Source organism: Podarcis melisellensis (assembly GCF_964234715.1).
Source record: "Podarcis melisellensis genome assembly, chromosome: 2".
NCBI lineage: Eukaryota > Metazoa > Chordata > Lepidosauria > Squamata > Lacertidae > Podarcis > Podarcis melisellensis.
Window position 1 is genome coordinate 2136392 of NC_138529.1, and position 15372 is coordinate 2151763.

The window sequence follows — 15372 nt, forward strand, 5'->3', positions numbered from 1 at the left end:
TATCTTGAGCTGAACTGAAATTGTGCCACTATCACAGTAACCTAAGGAAGCAACTTCAATAAGCTGGATTTGTGAACATATTCATGACTGGTTGGAAATATTGCATTGAGACCAAGTACAAAGTGCCACTTAATAGCTCACAATAGCTGAACTACAACACTGCCAACATCACTATGTTGTGGGTGGGGGGGGGCGGCACAAAAAGGTACATGTTCAGTTTTGAGTACAGTTATCAGGGATCACATTTTAAGATACATGCATTTCCTTGAGTCACTCAGGGATGATGAGAGTTGCAGCCAAAACATCCGGAGGGCACCAGGTCAGAGAAGGATGATCTAGGCTCTCCCTGGTTAAGATGCACACTGCTAGCTACTTGCCAGTTGAACACACATTTCTGAAACTTCCCAGTAGAAAACCCCCCCTAAACACATTCCCTAAGTAAAGACCTAGGAAGGATCCTGCCTACTCACCTCTGTTGGGATGTCTACCAGTCCAAACTGTTCATTGAACTCGGGAGAGGAGCCTGTCAAAAGGGCTACAATGGCCAGCCCAGAGAGAATGATGCTCCACAGCAGAGGTTTGTTTTCCCGCAGGCTTTCCATGAATGGATGGCCCTTGAGCAACAAAGACAAAGATGGAAAGGGCAGTCAAGAACCAGATTGCAGGTATCACCAACCCAAATACTATCACCCCAAATAGTCGTTTTTTTGTCTTCAACATACATGCATCTGGAGACGTTGCATGTTGCAGGCCAAAATATCAATGTCTATTGGCTAGCCATTTATTTCATTAGCAAGATTTTTGTGAGGTTGAAGTTGATTTTAATCTCTCCTAGGCTGGGTGGTGGTGGGATTGGAACCAAAGACATGGTCTGCTCAATCCAGTGCCCTGCTGATGGTGGGTAGAAGAGCACTTGCACGCCTGTTCTTTTTTTAAAAAAACAGCAACCACAACTATTTCCCTCTCGTCAGGGAGGAAAATGAATGGTAATAATGCCAGCTCCTGGGCTGAGTTTATTTCTTGGTCCAGGGGCATGTTGGAAGACTGGGAAGGCAATAGATCCTTTGGATTCATTGCCTCCCCCGGTACATCCACTTTTATTTCCAGGGACAAGAGGGTTGCAGGAAATATGTGTATGTCAGAAAGCAGTCCTGGTATTTATTGGAACACACAGTCGATCTCAAGTAATGGATTTCACAAGACTTAAATGCAAATTTTTGGCTTAAGTAGTTTCCTTTGTACTCAAGCTTATCCCAGCCATATGAGCAATTGCGAAAAAAGGTCTGGCTCTCTTTGAACCTCTCTTCTGCCCCCACCAATAAAATGAAAATATTTAGTACTTCTCATAGTAGGGCACCCTGAAGAACTCAAAGTAGAGCATCAGATCATCTAATCCGCTTGCAACATGCAGACTATTCAAACTAATCTACGCAGACAAAGAGTTTCAGTACTTGGCCTGGCAAAACTTTCTAGCACTCCTTGTTCCACATGGCTTCATACTCCCTTTGAGATCCCTGGCCACCAGCATCTTGCAGAATGGCCTTCAAATGGAGAATTAGGCTCCAGCACGACAGGTACCAAGTGAAGCAGGGAAATAAATTACAGCACACCCTAGAGAGCTAAAAAAACTGAGCACACCTCACCTTATAGTTGATGGCAAATGTTGCCATCTGCATGGCCATGGACATGATGTAAACCGTGCTGTTCACCAAACTGGGTTCAAACTCTTTATAGAGATCTACAAAATCATCTTTCCTTAAAAGAAACAGAGAAAGGCTCTTGACAATTTGACTCCTTAAAATTCAAGTTATTGTCCTAGGAAGTGTAGGGTCGCACGGTAACCAAATAGCAGCACCAGCGGGCTACTGAGCCTCCACCTCCCATTTTCTTCCCTGTCTTGACTTGGGACACAGTATTTCTACACTTCTGCTTCTCATTTCCTTGGCTTTTAATTCTTATTTTGTCAGCTCTCGGGTTTCTTGCTATTCCGTTTTTGTCTCCAAACAGAACTATCCTCTCCTTTCTCCCTCTGGTGTGTTGGATGCTGTTCATGGGAAAGACTTGTGGGAGGAGAAGACCAACATTGTTAGAAATAAAACAGAGACCAGCTCCCAGGTCTTCCTCAGCAGTCTCCTTCGCCAATTCCCCAGCAGAACAGGTGACTTTGCCCTTTGCCCCCTGAGCACGCCTGGGCATGCAGCACATCCCCATTTTTAAAACATGTCCTGTCTGACAGTGGCTATGGCACTGACTCTTGGGGAAGGGGAGCGTCCCTATACAGCGCCACTCTGATCACCACTTGATACACAGAGAGAAGGTTTGTGGCAAGTCTGGGGAGGGAGTGGCTATTCTGTAACCATTTTCTGTGTGCCAACAATACACGCCTCCATCATGGATGAAGTATTTACTGGCACCTCCTGCCGCCAGAGAGTGCAGCTGTGGCCCACCTCCGAGAGTGCTCAAGAGTTGAGCAACAGTTGGGCCCAGACCTAGAAGGCTGTTCCTAAGCCTGACAGCTGTTCACCCAACAACGCAGTCATCCTTACTGACACACAGAGATAGGTGCCAGTTTTATCTTCATCAAGGAGTTTTGGTTGACTTCAGCCCTACACCTGTCCACTCAGACCAGAGGGGTAAACAAGCTCATGAGTTGGCATCCCACCCCCCACCCCCTGCCACTCTAAAAAAACCCCAAGGAAAACAAAAACCTGCTTTGTGTAGTAAGACACCTACAAGCATGCTACAAGTCCCAGAACTATCTGGCCACTCCTCAGGAGGACTTAATGGAGGACTCCCCTAACCCTCGTGTTCCCCCAGGGGCCGGCTGTGCAAGGTGGAAGGACTGGGGCTGATGGAACCCTTTGGCTATCTCTCCTCCTCCTTTACAGGACCCTTTTCCAGGGCTTCTCTGAGGAAGGACCATGGATGGATGCAAGGGGACAGCTCTGATTGTCCTAGGACAGTGATCGTGTTTCATGGATGTCTCTTGCATTCACACCTGCCCTGGGAAGTGTGTTCATGTTAAGGAAGCAACATTCCTTCTGGCCCATATATTCCAGCCTGCCGATACCAATTCCACTGTGAGCAATATCCTTTCACATTTTCATAGTTCCAAGCTTAAATCCAAGCAGCACTCACTTGGGGTCACTGCGGGCCTGTGCACCTCGATACAGATAAACCAGGCTGACAAAGTGAACCATGAACTGCAGCAGCACTGTAAGAACTGTGTAGAGGTTGAAGATATTAGGGAGTGGACGCTCCTGGGAGAGGGTCTTCAGAGGCTGGAAATAAGAAGAAAAGGGGTCAGGACCAGGCAGCCACAAGCCGCCCTGAATGGCTGGGGCAACCCAATCAGAAGGGTGGGGTACGAATAATAAATGTTATTAGCAGCAGCAGCTTTCCTGGGTTTGTGAGCCAGCTGCATTCTCTTGCAAATATTTGGGAAGCAGTCCATGTTGAACCCTGCACACACCAACCGCTTTGGAAAGTGGTCTCAAAGAAAGAAAAAAGGATGTCAATGTGGCAAGGCAGACCAATTTTGAAAGTTGCTTTAAAACATGGAAGGGCTGTAAGGAAAGAGTGCAAATGATGAACAGGGTAGAACGGCCTTTTCTGTGCAAAGGAAGTGATGGTTGCCTCCCTTCTCATCACCTTTCTTACCTTCGACCGGGAGATGAAAAGGAAGCAGCCAGCCAGCAGCAGCCCCTGCAATGTAGCCTGGAAATCACTGAACTTGACCCCTTCCAAGTAAAGGACACTCTGGCTGTAGGCCAGGATTAGTGCATTCAGAGCCAAGATCTTGAACATCTGGAGCGTGGTGACCAGAGTGCAGCGGCCCTGCTTGATCACATGGCAGACTGGAAGAGGAAATAACACTTTGCTTGCATGAGATGCACTAGTTGCCCTTCCCTCTTTAGATCTACACGGCTGGAGTATCTGTGAAGGAAAAGCCCAGAAAGGCTGGCAGAAGGCCAGTTCCAGCCCTGCTCTGGGCACTCAGTCAATGAAACCTTCTCTAGTGGATTGGCTTGGGTTGCTCTGGAGGCCACAAACTGGAAATCAAATTAAAAAACTGGGTGGGGCAGGACTCAGAAGAGCTGTTTCATGCTTTCCCAACACAGTGCCAGACTAATATTGCACTTCACCTCTTACAGTGCAAACATAAAATGTGCGTAGTTTAAAGATTCCAAGTTAGTCACATGCACACAAACAGTGCAAAAAAAGAGGCTCAATGGTTGCATTTACATGCAAAACATGCCTGGAGGTGTCCCGATCCTTCAGAGTTGGTCCAAGTACTGCCTTGCTCAAAACAAGTTCTCTCCCCTCCCTACTTACTGCACTGAATTGAGGACAGCTTGGAGGTGAAAGGAGCCGCAATGCTGGCATCACCCAACTTCACAATGGGGACTTGCTCCTCCTCCAGATCCTTCAGCACCTGGCTAATTCTCTCCTGTTAGGAAGAAGGGGGGGGGGGACAGAAGACATGCGGTTTCATCCACAGCAAAGCTATCCTCAGAGATACATTCCAAATGCCAACCTTACAAAGCCAGTCACTAGGAAAAGGAAAGAGGACACGAAGAGCACAGAGTTGCTTGGTTCATGGTCACTGGAATTTTATTATTTTTTAAATCTAGGTCAGACTAAGGACAAGGCCAGCTTCCATTCACCTTAGTGACTTTTCTTCCAGCATACAATGGGTGCAGGGGCAGAGCCAAGTGTGTCTCTCCCTGTAACCTCTTGGAATTTCACAAAGGAAAAAGTCCTGAAGCACCAGGGAGTCCAATATGGGGGGAGGAAGGAGAACCCAGCAACTTACCCGCTGCATGGCAAGCTGCTCTTCTCTGTGCAACATAACCCTGTGCTTGGCAGCCCGGGAGGTGGGCCTCATGTTGCTCCCAACCAGGGAGGGGGGCAAAGCAGGTCTCCCGTCAGCAGGGCCATCGCGGGGCGGCCTCTTCCTGCGCTCAGGAATTCGTTCAGGTGCATTGGCCAGTAGAGCCACTCCTGCAAGAACAAGTCAGATCACAGAAGATATTGGGAGGTGTCTGGCAAGCTGCTTTCAGAACAGAAAAGTTTAGGCAGTTCCCTTGTTCCGCATCCCAACTGGATAGGAAGGAGGCTTTTTAGAGGAGAGGGTAGCAAGAAAAGTTTTACTATGACACCTGCAAAATTGATCAGTAGGCTGAGTATATGTTGCTCAAAGCACATGGAAGCTGTAAGATGAAGAGGTAGCCAGAGTACAGAAAAACTTGTTAAAGAGGCATTTTCTTTTGTAAGAGGTGGGAGAAATGCCTCATAAACTGAAGATTGTGTTGGAATCAAGCCTTGTCAGAGGAATTGGCCACTCTCCAGGCACCCGGCTTGAGTTCCTTGTTGACCTCCCCGTCTGCGACTCCCGGCAAGATACAGACGAGGCCTGTATCGGCGATCCTCCTCAAACGTGAGAAGAACACACCACTCCTTCCCTCTCCTCCCTGCTATCCCCAGGGAGGGGAAAGAGACAGACAGAAATGTATTTACATGCCTTTATTTCTGTCTTTTGCAGCAGCACAGAGAAAACATGTCTGCACTCTCTTAACACCAACAGAGAGAGGATAGACTCCACCCATGTACTTCCAGTACAGGTCAGATGACACACTGAGCTAACATCCGGTGCTCAGTACAGTGAATGGACTGCCCCCTTTTTCCCACGGTACAGTCACAAACATCAACATCCTGTTTGGCTTTCCAGCCACCTGCCACTCGCTGCAGTGCTCCTTTTTCGTAACAGATTGCCATCCATGCCTGGCTTATGTAAGCTTGTCCATTAAATATTCATTCTTACAAATCCGAAATTCAATTAACCAGTGGCACTTTTTGAACAGAATAAACACTCACCCACATCAGCATGCTTCAGAGCTCCCACATCATTGGTCCCATCCCCACACATCAGCGTCACATAGCCAAGCCCCTTCAGTGTTGTGATAACAAACTCCTGCAATGAGAAAACGGAGTGAGGAAGAGGGCCTGCCACCCTCTGCTCAAATCCATGCCATCAAAGAGATTGCTTCTCTTCACCCAAACATGTAGACTCTTGTGAGTTGACTACATGTCAGCATCCTCATTCAATGGGAAGGTAAGGGAGCCCATTTGGCAGCAGACAAAATCCTTTCCATGACTCCACTAAGCTTATGCATTTGATGGCAAGGGTCAAGTGATAAAAAACAAGTACATGGACATCTGGTGCTTGTGGTAATAGAGGCAGCCCACTTCTAGTTAGACCAAAGAGGCTAGTGAAAGTCTGCATGTTCTTATGCTAGCAGAAGTTGCTCTGATAAAAGGATATTATTATTTCCATTTAATTTTTTATTTGTACAGTTGTGCCCAGGATTTTGACTCCAAGGCACTTGCTACTCCTGCAACATTCCACCTCTGAGGTAGATTTGACTAAGAGGCAGTGACTGGGCTCCAGGCCACTCCAAGAGCACAATGGCGGATACAGGATGCAAACTCTTCAAAGATGGTGCTATATGCCAGGTTGTAGGCTGTCCATTTGTTCCACTGAGCCAGGGACAATCCAAACACCTGCTGCTCTTTTACTACTAATGGATGAGAGAAACATGCCCCCCCTGGATCCTTGGGTTCGCTGGCCACAAGGGCCTGAAGAACGTTGCGGTGAGGAAGCACCTCTCACCTTCTGCTTGGGTGCAACTCGCGCAAAGACCTGCACATGTGGAATGAGCCGAAGCAGCAGCTGGGCATCTGTGGCCTGCAGCTGAGAGAGTCCCTCTCCTGTGACACACAGGTTGTGGTCCCTGGTCAGCTCCTGTAGGGAATCTGGGACGATGGGGAGAGTGACGGTGCCGCTGATGGACTGCCACTGCCAGCTGCAATCTGGAATAGAGGGTTTGATTAAGGGGGAGCATGAGGAGGAGCTGCCTGCTTTGCAGAACCAGCCCAGGGAAGAGAGCTATCCTGGGCTCCACCATCCCAAATTCCCCCCCCTCCATGTACACTCAACAAGCCTCCCCCCCTCCCTGCACACGTCCCTTCCACTACCTATCAACCATTTGCAGCTGCTTCCAGAGTCTCCATCACATTTCTCACACTGCATTTCTACACCATACATAGCTCGTAGTAGTAAACTGACCCCCCCTGTGCTAACCAGGGCAAGACCTTCCACCAGCCACTTCAGAAAGCTTAATTATACACTGTGTACCATGTTCTGTACTATTCCTATGCTCTTGCAGCATCACAGAATCCTAGCCGTGTGCTGCTGCCTTGTGGGGCTCTGGATGATGATCTGCTCCACCTGCCTCTCTCAGCCTCTCTACCTTTGTCACAGGGCGGCTGCAGGATGAGCGTCTGCTCCTTCTGGGTGAAGTGCAGTTCTTGGGCCACGTGGCAGGCAGTCAAGGGGTTGTCGCCTGTTATCATCACTACCTGAGAAGAAGTAAATGGCAGCATCAAGGGATTGATTGATTGATTGGTTTATTACGGCCATTGGCCCATATCAACATCAAGGGACATTTTCCTAAGCAGGGACTGGAGATGCAATGCACATGTGCCACACAGACCTGGATCAGAGGGGCTGGAAAAAGCTTTAAAAAACTGTTTTGTATATCACAAAATTAGTGTTACATTGTACCTCAAAGTATGTTCTCTTCTAAAATGTCTGTGCGTGTGTGGTTTCTGAAACATCTTTTGCTGGCGGAAACAAACCTCCAGCAAAATATGGGGGAAACAAATATTTTGCTGGAGGAAAGAAACCTCTTTCTGTACAATAGGGAAGATCATAGCACGTTCCCTTGTCTTGGCCAACTTTCCACCACCAGCGATATCGCAAGCTCAACAACCGTTACAATAAGAGCCATTTGACACATCCCTCCATCTTTCAAACCTCTCCACTGTCCCCCACAGCCCCAATAATTATCTCTATTTCATTCCCAGAAGTGCAGTATACCTTCCCACCTGATGGGGGTGGGGTGGGGAATACTTCATTTGCATGAAGGATAGTCTGCTTCTTCTCCTCTCTAGCCTACCCTCCCCCCCCCCCGAAACACAGTGGGGAGCTCTCTCATCCTGGAATGGTCCTTTAGCTACAAGCACTAAATGAAACCTTCCAGGATGTCTTGGAATGCTAGATAGCAAGTGGCAGGGGTGTCTCCTGCCATCTCAGCCAGCCTAGAGGGGTGCCAGAGGCATCTAAGAGGCTCAGGTGAAACAGGATGCTGGGCTAGTCAGGCTTTTGATCTAACCCACCCGGGCTCTTATTATGTTTCAGATTCTTATATTTTCTGCAGCAGTGCCTCTCTGGAGCACCATCCTAGCCTATCAACTTATGTGAACATGAGTGTGAAGAGTTTTTTTCCCTGCAAGCATAGGACATCTCCCATCTCCCAAGCAGAGGATTGTTAAAGAGTGTGGAGGAGGGAAACACCATTCTTGTACACCTTGGCATTATGCTCAAATCTTTGCCTTGGGATTTGCTGTGCATGGGGAAGGGCTGATCACAATGAGACAAGAGGACTTTTGTTCAAAACGGCAGCAAATGGGAAACAAAGACTCCGGACAAGTGGGGGGGGGGAGGAGGAGGAGGAGGAGCAGCAGGGACAGAAATAGGAAACCAGGTGGGACTGTGCAGGCCAGTTCCTCAGCTTGCCTAGGACTCCCATGTCTCTGTCTTCCACTACATCTCAGCCAGCAGACATGCTTTTTCACTCACATGATGCGAGGCATTGAGGATTTCACGGATGACGGGCTTGGAGTCCACTTTAAGGGGGCACGAGACCACGATGAAGCCCATGAATCGCAGGTCACACTCAAGCAACTCTCGTTTCATCTCTCGTGCCTTCAGATGAGAGGGAGAACAAAGATCAGCGCTTTGTCCAACTGAATATTTAGATGCCCCACATGAAGAATCTCCCATAGAAATTCACACCCTGATTCTAGGGGCAACCCTCAGACTGAAGACAACATTGTGATTGCTTGGTAAACTTCCTAGTCCATACCTCACATGGCAATCAGACATGTCAAAGAGCATCCAGGTCTCACCTGGAATTCTGCTTTGCCAAGGATGGTGTGCTGGAGACCATTGACTAAGTTCCCCCCATGCTTGTGCCAAGTCAGAAATCCTCGCCCACTTAAATAGCACCTGCTCTGGCACAGATGAGCGTCATGGAAAATCCAGTCCCCCTGCCCTGGGCAGCCCATTCCAGCCCACTTGCCAACCAGTCAGCAGACTTCCTTTTCCATTGGGCTTGATCAGTTTACTCCGCCCAAATCTTTTTGCTCACCCCTTCTCACTCTGCATAACCACAAACTCTCCAGCCCAATCGTCATCTTCTCTCACATCAACTCTCTCCACCACACACAGAAACTCATTCATTGCCCACCAACTCCCTGAGTTCCCTCCCATCTCTCTGCCTTTTGCCCTGGTGGCCAGCTATGCCCCTTCCTCTAAAGTCATAAAGGCTTTTCCCTTCCACATTGCAGTTACTGGGCTGGGCTGGGGGGGTGTCTTTGCTAAAAAACCCACATTGACATTGCTCTCCACTCATCCTCATCTGTCAGTTTCTAACTTCTCCCTCTAGGCCGCCTTGTGCATTTATTTTGGACTGTAAACCCTTTGGCCAGGTCACTTGTGCACTCAGCACAGTGTGGCAGCTGCCACACTTCGGAAGCAGACTTCTAGCCAGACTGCACAGATTGACCTTGCCATGTGAAAAGCTTTGTCTCTTGTGCTTTGTCAGAACTCTGTATGCTCCTCTCTACCCCGCAAAAGGAAGGAAGAGGCGTTCAAGGCCAACCATGAGCGAGGGGCCAGCGTGGGCTGGTTTTATCTTTCAGTTTATATCTAACTTTACCCATAAGAGAGGCCACAATGTGGCACATACAGAGGCACCTCCCACAGCAACAGGGTCCCGACAGAGCATGTGGAAGGTGTCGCCTGTGCGGGCCAAAGCCTACCTGCTGATGCGTGAGGTGTCCCAATTCCTTGTAGCCGAGTGCCAGGACCCTGGCTCCCTCGCGTGAGATCTCTGTGTGGATACTGTTGTAGCTACTGGGGCACTGAGAGAACTGCACGAGAAAAGAGAGGGGCAAAGAGGGACAGTCACAAAAGAATGTGAAGGCAGGGGAAAGAAGCCCCCCGCCCTGAGCATGTCTCCTTGTGAGCCACAAAGCACCAGAACAGCAGAGGCTCTGGCAGCCTTGGAGGGTGAAGCTGAAGGTTACCAGGTCTAGGAGAGACAAATGGAAGTACATTGCATTCATTCCCACAAGCTGTAGTAGAGGCTGCCAACTTAGATGGCTTCAACAGAGGCTTAGCTTACATGCAGGTAAGGCTGCTAATTATGGTGGCTCAGCATATCAGTTGCTGGGGAACCTAAGTGGGAACAGCACAGCTGCACTCATCCTGCCCTGCTTGCCATCTTCCCAGAGGCATCTGGTTTGCCAAGGTGAACACATAATGCTGGACTAGATGGGTTTTTTGTCTGATCCAGAAGGGTTCTTATGCTCTAGCAAAAAAAACCCGACTAAAGTTTAACAACAGCATTGTCAAGCTGCCAAACATTGTTTTGATAACAGAGCACTTCACGAAATCAAAGGCACCCTGGGTATCACATTTTCAGCTCTGGCCATTTGGCTCCCCACCCCTGCTTAGCTGCATAGGCCTTGCTGCCACGCCCTCCTATCTTCAGCATGTTATCTGGCCTCCCCACAATCCAGGGCATAAAATGCTCATCTGCCACTAGGCCAATGTGTGGAAGATTCAAGTACTTCTTTTGGGAAGGTCTTCCAGTCTGTGAGTCTGAGCAAGGCTTTTCTCTGTGTCCAATCCTGCTCAGTTCCTAAGCATTCCCTGCCTTGGCACCAGCCCATTTCATGGCTATAACAATAAGCCAAGAGATAAAGTCACACCCATCTCCCTTTGCTCACCATTTTGTGCAGCGTCTCCGGGGCCCCCTTCACAGTTGCAATATAACACAGATCAGTGGAGCCGACCTTCTCGTAGGAAGCCAAGACCGACATTCTTTTCAGGGCACTGGCAAAATGAAAGCGCTGGTGAATTTTCAGTCCCTGAGTTTTAATACTTCGGGAGAAAACTTTCTCATCTGGAAACAAAGAGATCGGGAAATCCTGAAAGGGTTCAACAGCACCACAAGCAGCAATCCTCCCCTTGGGCTCCTGGGAGTGACAAAGGGGCCCTGAGCCCACAGGATGCATTCCTTAGCAGAACAAGGAAGCCCTGGCTCCCCCAGCGCACAGTCGCGGAACATAAAATGGGTTTCTGGAAACACTGAAGCAGCCTCAGAGTCAGACCGGCTGGCTAGTCAGATGCTGATTCACATCTCGTTCCAAATATTGTGAAAGAAAGTTGCAGGCAAGCTTCGCTCACCCTGGTAGAATTGAAAGGTAAGGGAGCTATGGAAAAAGGCAGGCACCTCAGAAATGAAGCAAGCCTACCTTTGGTCAGAGTCCATTCCACAGCCGTTAGCATGGCTTTCTCCAGAGGGTCACCCACCAGAGTCCCATCATCCAGCTGCATAAGGGAGTGGCATGTGGCGATGACTCGATGTGTTTCAATAGGAATGTCAGACACAGGGGTCACCTCTTTCCCATCTCTGCAATAGTGGAGATTACACAGAGATCAATTACTCCAGCTGAAGGACAACTACTGACATTAGTATGACAGAGGACTTGAGAAGGACGCAGATTATTATTACAGTGAACATATAGCAGTTCCAATAACCAATGTGGAAATGAGAATTTGCTAGCGGCTACATGCAAACATTACTTTTACAATCTTCTCTGCCAGCGATGGGGAAGCTGTGGACCTCGCATCAGCCCAAGCCCGAATGACCGAATAGTAATAATTTAAAAAGTGAAGAGAGCCCATGATAGCTCTGAACAGCCTCCTTTGGCTCACCCCACCAAGGACCTACCTGAGCCCAGCCACACCTCTCACCACTAGGCTGTCACTGGTCAGGGTGCCCGTTTTATCAAAGCAGCAAATCTGGACCTTCCCGGCAAAGGGGATGCGGAATGGCTCGGTGCAGTAAACATCTTCGAGAAAACAAAGAGAGAGGGAGACGTCAGCGATCACTACCCCCCTTTTTTCTACTGGGCCCCACTCATGGTGGTCAAAAATTTAAAATATACCTTCCTTTTTGTGTGAAGGCCTCCTCCATCACTGCCCTCTCTCCAAGCAGAGGAGGAGGAGGCATGTGTGCGCGCGCCTGCACACACACACACACACACAATCAAGTGAGGAAAACAACACGGGGGTCTGTACCCAGTGAAGTCACTTTGCTTGTGCAACAGAACTTCCCCTCTCCTTGCATGCCCACTGCCAAATCTGTTATGGAGGCTTGGGAAAACCCCAAAAACATTTCGGGGGGGGGCATATGGGGGGGGAGGAGAGGGATGGGCAATTCTGTTGCACAAGCGTAAGTCTTTGTGGCTACTACCCAGTAAGTTTAACAAAAGGACAAACTTGCTTGTGCTCATTTGCTATGCAATTACAAGATAAAGGATATACCCACCTCTCAGATGGTAAACATGAAACAGTTCTGTTTGGGCATGGACTGAGTGGCCACGGAAGAGAAAGGGTTTATTTTAGTAATGAGTTTTTACAAATGCATACTTCTAGGAGGAATAGGGCAACAAAGCCAGTGGTTCTAAGAACTATGGGCTGCTTCACCATGGCAACAGGGATTCTGCTCTCGGGCCAATGGTCCCAGATATCTCATAGGAGGACACTCAAGTCCATGAGACAGGGTGGTAGGCATTCTAAATCAAGACGTGGGGATGAAACCTTATGGTGGGGAGGGGGGAGAGAAGGGAAAGATTAAGCCCCTTGTTCATGGGACCTGAAGTCTATGGGAATCTGAGAGGGGATAAGTGCTGGACAAGACCCCTACATCTAGCCAACTATTATATAAGCAACTTCTGATGTTGCGCTTTGTTTATAAGGCCATAATAGTCAAATATTGTAGAACACAGTATCCTGCAATAAAAATAAAGTTAGCAAACTGCTCAGAACCTGAGGGTAGAACAAGCTGTGAAATAAATAAAACAGGGACACTTCCTAGAAATGCAATCAGGTCAGCAGTTTCACCCCCTGCAATTTCAAAGCCTGCAGCTTCATTTCTTGGTGAGGCTTGGTACTTACACAATTTGGCGAGAGCAATGAGTGAGGTGTTGACGGCCAGAGAGAGCTCGATAGGGAGTTCAGGTGGGACAACTGAGGTGAGGATTAAAGTGCATTCCAGAAACAGCTTGTAACGGTTCCTACTGGGGTCCTTGGTGCCTTGGGAAGGGGAGCAGACACATATTTATGCCATTTTACTGCTGCAAAGTCCACCAATACAATCAGAACAATGTTTCCCAAACCACATGCTGCGGAATGCCTATGAGCTACAAGAGAACTGCTAGTGTGCCAGGAGAAATGATTTCTTTCTTTTTTTTAAAAAAAGAGTTAAGTTTCTTGTGATCTCAGCATCTCCACCCACAGAAAAGGCTGCCAAATCATGTGTACAGGATTTACTGTTCTAGGGAGCAATGGATACATAGCAGGACAGCCCATCATCAAGGAAAAAACCATCTAGGTGAGGCTGCATCCCTGTCAACACTCAGGCAGCCATATCAAATGTATGCTCCTTCTATGAAACCCCCACCTGTGCCCTCACGGATACTATTTTCTGATCTGTAAGAAACCTAGGTTCCAGAAATAAAAAATCACCTTCAACCCACACATACGCTGCCGCTGCAATGGCAAAGACGAGCAGGAAGAGGATGAAGATGAAGGTCTCCAAGTTGTTGGCTGTCACCCGCTTCACACCAAAGAGGATGGTACGCAGAAGCTTCCCCTGGGAGGGAGGAAGAGTTGTCAGGGGGAGGCAGCGATAACCTCCCTCAGAAGAAGTGGCAGGAAATGTTTTTAGTTAACTTGAGACTAGGGGCAGTGAGAGAGCAATAAAACAAGACGTTTAAGAACTTCGTATTGAGATTCACCTGCCCACTGCAATTCAGTAAGAAGGACCCTGCTGGCTAAACAGTTTACTCCCTGAAAAATCAGACTGATATATAAAACAGTTGTAGCAAGACTGAAAGCGCCATACACTCTTAGGACAGTAGCAAAAGGTTCCCAGGGCTTGCTTCCAAGATTAGCTCTCCTAAGATTAGCTCTCCTAAGTCCTCAGCTCAACACCCCCCCCCCCCCCCCGTTTACTTAGGAGAGCTTCAAGGGTTATCAGAAGCTTCAGGAAGGCAAACAGAAGTCCTTTGATAATCAAGGGCTCCTGAAGGTGGAGCTAAATATCCAGACAAGTCTTTGTCTCTTTACCTGCCAAGTCAGGTGGATTACTCCCAAGGGTAAAATAAACATGAAAACAGGTTTCTACTATCTCATGTTAAGTACAGTGGTCTGCCCCCTCCTCCCTCGAAGTGCTGTTTTGAGGGTTCTCCTGACACAAACCCCAAACCAATTTTGGGTGACAGTTGTGCAAGCGGAAGCCCAGTGGCTCTCGTTTCTTACCTGAGATGTATTGAAGCCTGTCCTTAGAACATAGGCCACACACCCGTTATCAACCGCTGTGAAGAGGTATAAAGGAAAAGGATTACGCAACATGTTGGTATGAAAAAATGAGCAGATGAATAGGTCAAGTTGTGCAGTTCTTCCAAAGAAGTCCTTCGGACATGAACACTTTGGCTTCAGCTGCTACATGGCGCCAGGATAGACCATCAAGAAATGCAGAAGAGCTAAAGCGAAGGAAGGAAGCTGCAACATGCAGAAACCAGTCTAAGTTTACACAGCGCAGAAGACGCAAAGGTGTTGGTAGATCTGTGGTGAATCATAGTGCCTCTCCCTCTCGTCCAGGCTCAGGCAGTTTCTCTTGGATCATGTTTTGAAGGAGTTGTATCTGACTTATAGTGACGCAGGTGGCGCTGTGGGTTAAACCACAGAGCCTAGGACTTGCCAATCAGAAGGCTGGTGGTACGAATTCCCGCGACGGGGTGAGCTCCCGTTGCTCGGTCCTAGCTCCTGCCAACCTAGCAGTTCGAAAGCATGTCAAGTGCAAGTAGATAAATAGGTACCGCTCCGGCAGGAAGGTAAACGGTGTTTCCGTGCGCTGCTCTGGTTCGCCAGAAGCGGCTTAGTCCTGCTGGCCACATGACCCGGAAGCTGTACGCTGGCTCCCTCGGCCAACAAAGCTAGATGAGCGCCGCAACCTCAGAGTCGGCCACAACTGGACCGAATGGTCAGGAGTCCCTTTACCTTTACCTGACTTATAGCATTTTCAGCAAACGTTTCCCCTCTCTCTCCCTTTGAAATTGTGTTTTTTTATTTTTTTATTTTTTCTATATTTCTAAATGGCTTCCCAATCT

At 48.4% G+C, this 15372-nt stretch overlaps 1 protein-coding gene across 1 annotated transcript in view; it reads right to left on the reverse strand.

The window, feature by feature from the left end:
* The window catches only part of ATP13A1 (ATPase 13A1), a 28223-nt gene that overhangs the window by 468 nt on the left and 12383 nt on the right, over positions 1-15372 (reverse strand). The window contains exons 9-25 of the mRNA XM_081898098.1: positions 14522-14577; positions 13727-13853; positions 13157-13294; positions 11928-12048; positions 11449-11606; positions 10921-11096; positions 9949-10059; positions 8705-8830; positions 7314-7422; positions 6674-6873; positions 5878-5974; positions 4817-5004; positions 4336-4450; positions 3661-3857; positions 3139-3281; positions 1644-1755; positions 471-614 (exon numbers count right to left, since the gene is read on the reverse strand). Coding sequence (XP_081754224.1) covers positions 471-614; positions 1644-1755; positions 3139-3281; positions 3661-3857; positions 4336-4450; positions 4817-5004; positions 5878-5974; positions 6674-6873; positions 7314-7422; positions 8705-8830; positions 9949-10059; positions 10921-11096; positions 11449-11606; positions 11928-12048; positions 13157-13294; positions 13727-13853; positions 14522-14577 — 2318 coding nt within the window. The remainder of the gene's footprint in view (positions 1-470; positions 615-1643; positions 1756-3138; positions 3282-3660; positions 3858-4335; positions 4451-4816; positions 5005-5877; positions 5975-6673; positions 6874-7313; positions 7423-8704; positions 8831-9948; positions 10060-10920; positions 11097-11448; positions 11607-11927; positions 12049-13156; positions 13295-13726; positions 13854-14521; positions 14578-15372) is intronic.